Source organism: Rhododendron vialii, chromosome 5a, assembly GCF_030253575.1.
Source record: "Rhododendron vialii isolate Sample 1 chromosome 5a, ASM3025357v1".
NCBI lineage: Eukaryota > Viridiplantae > Streptophyta > Magnoliopsida > Ericales > Ericaceae > Rhododendron > Rhododendron vialii.
Window position 1 is genome coordinate 4,640,477 of NC_080561.1, and position 9,038 is coordinate 4,649,514.

At 38.6% G+C, this 9,038-nt stretch overlaps 1 protein-coding gene across 1 annotated transcript; it reads right to left on the reverse strand.

Annotated features, from left to right (window-relative positions):
- Positions 1-2,996: 2,996 nt before the first annotated feature.
- LOC131325446 (protein IQ-domain 26-like) lies at positions 2,997-5,467 on the reverse strand. The gene is made up of 3 exons (XM_058357723.1): positions 4,781-5,467; positions 3,994-4,203; positions 2,997-3,887 (listed from the first exon to the last, which is right to left on the reverse strand). Exons 1-3 carry the CDS (start codon positions 5,177-5,179, stop codon positions 3,246-3,248), a joined length of 1,251 nt encoding a protein of 416 aa, XP_058213706.1. The 5' UTR covers positions 5,180-5,467; the 3' UTR covers positions 2,997-3,245.
- Between the last annotated feature and the right edge of the window lie 3,571 nt (positions 5,468-9,038).

Here is a 9,038-nt window from a genome sequence, read left to right on the forward strand (position 1 = left end):
GCAAATTGGATGGAAGAACACCATACACACACACACGCAGAGAGAGAGAGAGAGAGAGAGAGAGAGAGCAAAACACCTCCAAGTGGCTGGCTGGAGATTCATATTCAAGAGGTATAAGGTTCAAATCTCAAGAATGGGCCATTTATTAATTCTATACCATGTGGACAATATATGCAAGTGCAGGTATGATACCTCGTCACCTGTGACAAAAAGTGTTGCCCCATAACACCACTCCACTATCCGGAGGGAATCACCACGCACTTTGAATGCTGTGAAGGGGGATACAAAAGTCCAGTCTTTTTTTAGAAAAAGAAAAGAAAATCGTTATGACACTGGAATTACAATAAAATAAGTATGGGAAAATGACGGTCAATGACGTGTTTTTTATAATTAATACCCGTCAAGGATATTTTCAGTATTAAAAAATATTCTCAGCATGTTCTTGACGGGTATTAATTATCAAAACATGTCCTGAGTCGTCATTTTCCCAATAAGTATATCCATCGTGTGTAGCTATTACAAGATCACTAGGTGGGCCATAGAGAGGAAGAAAAACAATGTCCAAGATCAACCAGGTCAACTTGATTAATTTGTCTAAACAAGGGTTAGAGAGAGGGAGAAGAATACAAAATGTGCAAAGCTAAAATTGGATTTGGTTAATCGAAGTGGGCCAGAAAGAACCTATATGAGGGGCCCAATTTTCATAATTAAACCACTACTACTACTACAACAAGCCTTGTGGTCATCAAATAGAAACCAAGCCGAAGACCATGAAAATTGACCAATTTGAAAGTGGGGAAAATGACAAAGGGTTGACGGTTATAAAATTGAGACAATAACAAAAGAACTTTGCAAAAAAGTAAAGACAATAATGAATACAATATATTAGGTGGCAAATGGACGGGTCTGGACGGGTTGAAATGGGTCATGGGTCAAATATGGGTACATCAGCGAGTGCGAAACACTTCTATTTATAGACTTAACAAATACTGTCAAAGCATTAATAGCATTTCCTATTTCAACTACAGCCCACCCGGACTTTCATATGGTTAGCCATCTCTTTCATACCAATGACAACCTATATGCATATGAGAAGGTTTCTTGAACCCATCATCCCAATTTGAAATCACCCCACTGTTTTTCTCTCTTGATTTTCTGTTTGGTAGAGAGGACAAAAAAACATTTATATGTATGTGTACAAATGTGTGCGTGTATTCAATTAAGTAATCAAATCAAATATGGATCTCTTCAATCGGATCTCGGGTTCGTTCTGAAACTCTTCTCTACCTCTTGACCTAGATCTATAAGACAGAGAACCACCGTTGGTGCCTAATCGTCCAGTGATGACCGATGAAGCACTCTGATAGCTAATCAAGTTTTCGCTTTTAGGAGAGGGAGTACAGAGCTAGTGGTCAGTATGAATGGTGTACCTCTTTTAGGATATGAGATTGTAATTTTTTTTCTTTTTTTTTTTGATCCGCATATGAGATTGTACTTTACATGAAGTGACTTGGCTTAACTTTCAAGTAACCTCGTGCTAGGCATAAGCCCTAACTGCCTAGATATCATACATGACAGACTGTAAATGATTATGCTCATGTGCCGAACGGTTTCTCAGCCAAATACGCTGATCATCTCACTCGATCCGACTAGATCCGACCCACCTTTGAGGATCCGGATGCCTAGGCTTACGTGTGGCGGGCTGTGCATGTACAGCTCGACCCAAACGCTCAGCCTCTTGAACTGTTGATCCGCTTGGCCCATTCGCATAGCTGGTTTGGCCCGCTAGCTACAAGTTTCATGAGAGATTCAATGTTCGAATATTTAGTTGTGCTAAGTTGGTATACCCTTTAGAAGAAGTCCAAATAGTACGATGAATGATTGATATTCTATTCCAATAAGCAATAAAATGCTTCCTTTATGGAGTGTTTACCCTCCCGTTATGGAGTGGCTATATTCTAGATTTTCCCTATACTTTTGCCCTTGTTCGGTTGTAGGTTTGAAAAAATTTTCTAAATCCAAATCCACTCATTACTTATATTTTCAATCATTATTTTTATTTCTCTCTCCACTCATTTTCCTTATATTCAATCATGAATCTCATTTCTCCCTTTATCTCTCTCCATTCATTACCTATATCCTCAATTATTATCTTATTTTCTCTCCTCATCATTACCCAAAAACCAAACCCAAAAATTTTCCAAACCCACAACCGAACAAGGCAAAATGGTTTGGAGGTAGGTTTCTTTGTAACTAGCTAGCCTTATGATTGACCTCATTGGTTTGCTTTTGCAGTATGTGTCATTGAACTTGTCAATGCATGGCTCGCATCTAAATTTTGTTAGTTTTGATTCCTTCCTGTATGATATCAGTACCTTGTGATGAAATCTTTGTAATGACTTTGGGCCTTTGAAATGAAATGGTCTCTTGTTCAAAAAAAAAAAAAAAAAGCATAACGTGTTTTAAGCATAGATCTTTTAAAACTTGGCAAATATAATGATCTTTCTAATTTGAGACTGGGATAGAAAATGTAAGTTTACCATACAACAAAGAATTATAACTATACATGGGATGAGAGGCTACATGCAGCTAATAGAACAATCATTTCCAAGAGTTGGCGCAATAATAGTCAGTTGGCAATCGAGTCCTTAAAAAGCTTTTGGCACAGGGTTCGACTTCATTTAGAGAATATAAATTCTTTACACCGCTGGTGTAAACATTTATTTCCTTCAAATCAATTACATTGCGCTACGTTGCAAAACAGTGATCCCAATCAATAAAACATGGCAACGTGGCGTAATCTAATTGATTTGAAAGAAACAAATATTTACACACCGGCGGTGTAAAGAATTTAATCTCATTCATTAAACCTCCCGTTAGGATGTTACTAAGTGGAATTGATTTCCAGATTACTCGGTCTATTACGGGGGTACTCGGTCTATTACGGGGGGTGCCGATTCATAGAAATGGAGATAAGAAAAAGAAGAAAGCTAAGTGAAACAGCGACCAGTAAAAGACTGAATGATTATAGATGTCATTAGTAACTAGAAAACAAACCTTAAAATTCAATGATTATTGACATCATTAGTACTAGAAAACAAACCTTAAACTTAGATGAATAGAATCTCTATTCACATCTTGTCTCTAACTTTTCACACATTCTCTCTATCCTCCAATCTAAAAAAAGCACATGGCATTTTCTCTTCATTATTGCCTTTTCTCTCTCTCTCTCTCTCTCTCTCTCTCTACCACCTCCTCTCCACACAATACTCTCTCTCTGCCTCCCTAACAAACTCTGAAGACCTATCAAGCTTACCCATCACAGCATTCTTGAAACTAACCACTTCTTGTGCTTGAGAACATGACCTTTGCATTCTAACCCCACTTGAACTATTCCTTGACTCCATCATCTCATTAAGCGAAAGCCTCTTCTTGGGCCCTACCTCAGGCCTTAGCTTTGGAGCACTGTAGGACCTCAGCTTAGCCCTAAACGACTGCGTATTCGCCATGTAGTGGGGGTAAAAACCCATGTTCTGCCGGAAGATGCTGTCACCGGAAACGCTCTTCGCGGGCGTTATCGGCCCGTTGACGAACCGAGGGGTGCTTTGGGCCGTGGAGCACCGGCATTCGTAGCCCGTCGCACCCCAATCGGGTATCGACAAACGAGGCGGAACTCGGCAGGGGAGCGGTGAGGAGAGTGTTGGGCCTAACGGGTCGTCGCCGCCGTATTCCGACGCAGAACTGTTGGGCCTCCTGGATCTTGATTTGGGCCTGCCTGTGTCCACCTCGACTATCTTAGGGCTCTCATCGATTGCATCGAAAGAAGCCGAAATCCTTCTACTGTGAATTGTTGTAATGTACTCACTCCTTGTATCATCAAACATTTCCTGCCAAAATCACAACAAAAGTTACAAACCAAAAGAATTTCGCAATTTATCTCCAATAACATTCACTAGTGTGTTTCTTGAAAAATTCAGAGATTTGGGTTCTTACGTTCCGCGCTTTTCGGGCTCGAAATTGAGGGTAAAAATGGTCGGCATTGTTGGAAAACCCTAGAGATCTTTGGGCACGGACTGTGGCCTGGGCTCTGATTAGGGATTGCATACCATGAAGTGTCTCAGCGGCTTGTTTCCTCACCAAATAGCCTCTAAAAAGTGCTTGTAATTTCACTAGTCCTTTCAGAGCTTTCAATGCTTTTCTAGCCTGTTCACAAAACCCACAAAAAAAAAAAAAAGTTTTATTGAAACACTGGAAACATATTTTTAAAACATTAAAACCCCCACTTGACATTTCTGTAGAGTTTTTTTTTTTAAATCAAAATTTCAGAACACTTTTGAAAAATTACTTTTACAAAATCAAAACATTCAATGCTTTACTAAATCAACAAGGATATAGTGAAACATAAACAAAACCAATGAAAACAAAAAATAAAGGAATTCCTAAGGAACAAACAATGGTACAAATTTCTGTAGGATTAATGATTCTGAAATCAATTTCGCAGAAAACCCATTTGGAAAATTAGGTTTTGGAAGGAAAAAAAAAAGTATCAACTTATTCATTTTTCAACTTAAATAATTCTCCAGAGTTTGAAAACATCCAGTAAATGTTTTTTTCCAAATTGAATTATTTTCCCAAATATTTTCGTAAAAAGACTTAGAAAAACAATTGACCAAAAAAGTTTCCCACGAATAATGTAAAGAATTGCTTCCACATCTCAAAGATAATCTACAAAATTGACTCCCAAAAACAGAGAAAACAGAGCAAACTCTGTTTTGATTACCAAATAGCCACGGAAAAAGGTCTGAATCTTGACGGCGGCCCACCTTTCACGGCCACCACCAAACATAGTCCCTCTGCCGTTACTAGTCAGCCTAACCACCGCCACGGCCGCCTGCGCGGCGGCGACGGCCGCATCAGCCGCCGCGGCTGTGGCGGCGGCCACCGCAATTGCATGCTTGCTCTGCTCCGTTTCAGTCTCGTCGTAGAAAGATCTCAGCCAATCTGCTTCGGCCGCCGTGATGTTGGGCGGTATGGTGGCCGGATTGTGACATAAGGCGCCGGCTGCGGCCGAGCTCTGCCGCTTCTTGTCTTTCCGGTCGCCGGAGTTGGAGTTGTCCAGTTTTTCTCTGTCTTTTTTAAACCCAAACAAGCCCTTCAACCACCTTGCTGCTCTCCCCATTTTCTTAGAGAGAGAGAGGGAGGGAGAGAGAGAGAGAGAGAGAGAGAGAGAGAGGATGGAGAAATACCCAGTTGGAATATGGAGTTAAAAAGGCTGTGCTACACCTAAAAACCTAGGCTCTTCCCAAATTGTGAAAAAGGTTTTGATGATAAAGAGCTGTTAAAGACATGGTAAAAGAAAAGAAGACTTCACAAATGCAACGTTGCTCTGAATGCCCTAAATGTGTAGTAGGATTAGTACTTTGCAGATCCAAAGAAGTGTACAACAACACACACACACAGAGAGAGAGAGAGAGAGAGAGAGAGAGAGTTGCTGGAGAAAAATCAGCTTTGGGTTTTCACTTAAAAAGTAAAAATGGAAGACTTCGAAGCTTCATTTTTAATATGAGAGATAATGAAAGAGTAAATATTATTTTGACATATTGAAGTGTTAGGGGTAAGTAAGTTGAATAATTAACAAAGTGTGTCGATGCTGGTCTATCAACTTGAACGCAGAACTTATCTCGGCACCGAACTACTATTACATGCTGATATAAAAAAAATTACTATTACATGACTATCCAATCGTGGTAGGTTTGAATCAAGATTCTCTTACTTGATATCCTCTTATGCATGTGACCCAAAATAAGGATGCATCATGATTTTACTTGACGGTCCAAGCCATTCGTTTTGTGATTATAGACATGTTTATCATCCATTCAAAAAATTAGATTGCTATAGGTACAAGATGACAGATCAAAATCTCGCTCAGCACGGGATGCATCTACGCGGGCCATACGTGGTTGAGCACAGAGAATCACAACAATGACCTGATAACCGCCCTAAAAGAGATTCTAAATATGCAAGAACTCTCTTGTATCGCCTCATATTCTATGGGATAACAATTAGTAGTTCTAGTCCTATGGAACTACATAATGCTAAAGGGATTAGGATAGCTATGACTATTGGACCTGATAGGTGCCAATCTAATTCACACCCCTAAATGCAAGAGACCTAATCCTATATAATGGGATTCTACCTTTAACACCTATGTAGATACACCTCCTTATACGTTGAGGTTTGACCTAATCCTATATAATGGGATTCTACTTTTAACGCCTATATAGATACACCTCTATATACGTTGAGGTTTGATACTCTTTTTACAAAGAAACTCTAGAGCTCTTTTTCATCTACTTTTCTATAATCTGAACTGACTTAGGTATCGGAGGTGAGTTAGCCGGCACCACAACTATATAAGTGACCGAGCACACCACAAATAGGTGATCTGATGAGCCCAAAATGGTATCATTAGGTTGATTGGCCATTGTTAAAGTATTGTTCAGTTCAACTCATATTTGTCATGAGAGAATACACGGTTAGACACTGATCGTCCATTTCTTTGTGACAACAATGATGGATACTAATGTCTGATCAATATGAATTTGATTTTTGTGCATTGATAATAAGTACATTAAGACCAAAAAAAATGAATAATTGTTGGCGGAACTATAATAAAAACCATGCTACGTTACATGAGGGTCACGCGTGTAGATTCACAGTCTCTAAACTTGTAGAGAACAAAGAGTGAGAAATGCCAAAGGTCTTCGAAAACGAAAAACAAAGGTGAAATTAGCTAGGATTATAGTAATCCATTTTGGAGCGTTTCCATTTAACAATGCTGCAGGAAACTAATAGCTCACCAAATTGGCTCCTTCCATGTTACATAACGTTCATGCATAAGAAACCAAAAAAGTAAAACTTCAAAGGACCTGGCTTCTCTGCAGTTGTATTATAGCCGTTTATCTTTACATTCAACGATTCAGATTTCAAAAACACAAACTTTTCTCAGGAATTTTTTTTTAATCTCGACCATTAAAAACACCATCTAACGGGTGCGAACACTTCAACCACACCTGTGCAGTCCATGCAGACAAACCTTGTGCAACTTCAAAATTGTAACGCCTCACTTGCATTGATTGTACCGTATTGTCAGCTTCGGTTTGTACTCTTTGAAACATATGGCATTTTATTAGACGTAAATGCAAGAGAGTGGGGACCCGGAAATGCTGTTGTGTAGTGCGCGTGTAGCCATCCAAAACTGTTTTCAACGGAACAAAGTCATAGTATTACCATACTTTCCTTGCCATTGAACAAAGTCATGTATGGGTTCACTCGATTTGGACATCTCCAAGGCATACACTATTTTCCTTTAAAAAATTCCTCTATTTCTCTATTTCAGGCTTGTTCGGACAAAAAAATCATTGGCTTTCCTGCCAAAAATAAGCTAAATAAACCCACATAAAAACAAAAATAAGCCAATAAGTCACTTTTTTCGTCTTTATTCAAAAAATATTGGATTTCGATCAAAATTTTATACTTTTTAGATTCCTCTCGTCATGAAGATGCAATAATCTCCAAAAAAATGAGAATAAGCGAAGTGATACGAAAAAAATTTGAATAAGAACAAAAAATAAGCCACTTTGACTTATTTGTCCGAACACTCCCTTCGAAATCAATTCCAACCCATCCTCCAAGAGGAGTTTTAGATCAATTCCCTCATTTTGGAGGAAATTAGCCCTCAGCCCATCCTCCATTTGAGAGGAATTGTACTTTCGTCCTTTATATTTTTTGAGGATGAAAAAAATTTGGACTCCACATTTGAAGGAATGAAGACAAAAAAAGCGTTTTAGAAGATGGAATGGAACAAAACCATCCTCCAGAACACTTGGATGACCAAAAAGCCATTTTGGAGGATTGCCGATAAAAAATTAACAAACATGTCTGAACTATTGATTGTCGAGATTGACGGTTTGGATCTGTTCTACAGGGTGCACTACAAGGAGTGCCCTGCAGGATCCCGGATCTGAATTGGAGATGCTTTGAAGCACGGTAAACCACCTCAAGCTTGTTCTCTATGGCCCTCATCAAAACCTGTGCCAAATTTTTTTTGTTACTTTTGATTCTAATGTGAACGGTTTTCAAGTTAGCATTTATATGATAAAATTTGATTCGCGAATTTAGTAAACCTTTGCATATGTGTATGTGTGAAAGGTTCGTGAATTTGGTAAACCTTTTTTGGTTTGATGGTTAGGCGTGTCTGGAATAGATAACGCAATATTCCTCAACTAATTCCCGTCGTGGTCTGGTAAAAAACAGACCATCCACGTTCATCGAAACGTCATTGTGCACGGATGTTACTAGGGCTTAGATGTGGCTCACTACACAAATTAAATGTTAGCCATTCCAATTCATTCTAAATTTGGTCACAAACACAACAATCTTGAAAATAGTCCCCATATCTTTGCAATTTTTTTTGCTTAACATTCTGGTCAATAATTAATTGTTGTTATTCGCCAAAATGTTAGCAATGTTAGGGCGCAACGAGGGGAATATGAGAGTTTCCTGAAATCCAATATGTAATTAATTATTTTGAATCTCGTCTGTATTTTATACAGAAAGAATTTTAAACACACTAGAAATCTAACATCTTATGTGATTCAGACACTTTAACCACTTCCATCTTATTTCTAAGATAAGGTAAAACTCTCTACTAAAAATAGATCACCGGATCATGCTACACATGAGCAACTTGATTTGGTTCCGAACCTGGGCCAATTTTCAACAGTACAAAATGCTAGCTATTAATTCAATATTGGGCTAATAATATTCTGGTCAAATGTCTTTTGTGTTGGGCAAGTAAAATTAACCAAACTTTCATCGATCTTCAACTTTTTTATAAAAGGGGCACTACACTGTCGAGACCACGTGAAAAACTACACTACGTTACAAGACAAAAAGATGAGGCTGCAGAGAGTTGCATGCAGAGACTAGAAAACTTTTAGAAACTTAATAATTAAACTATTAGGCAAATAACTAGG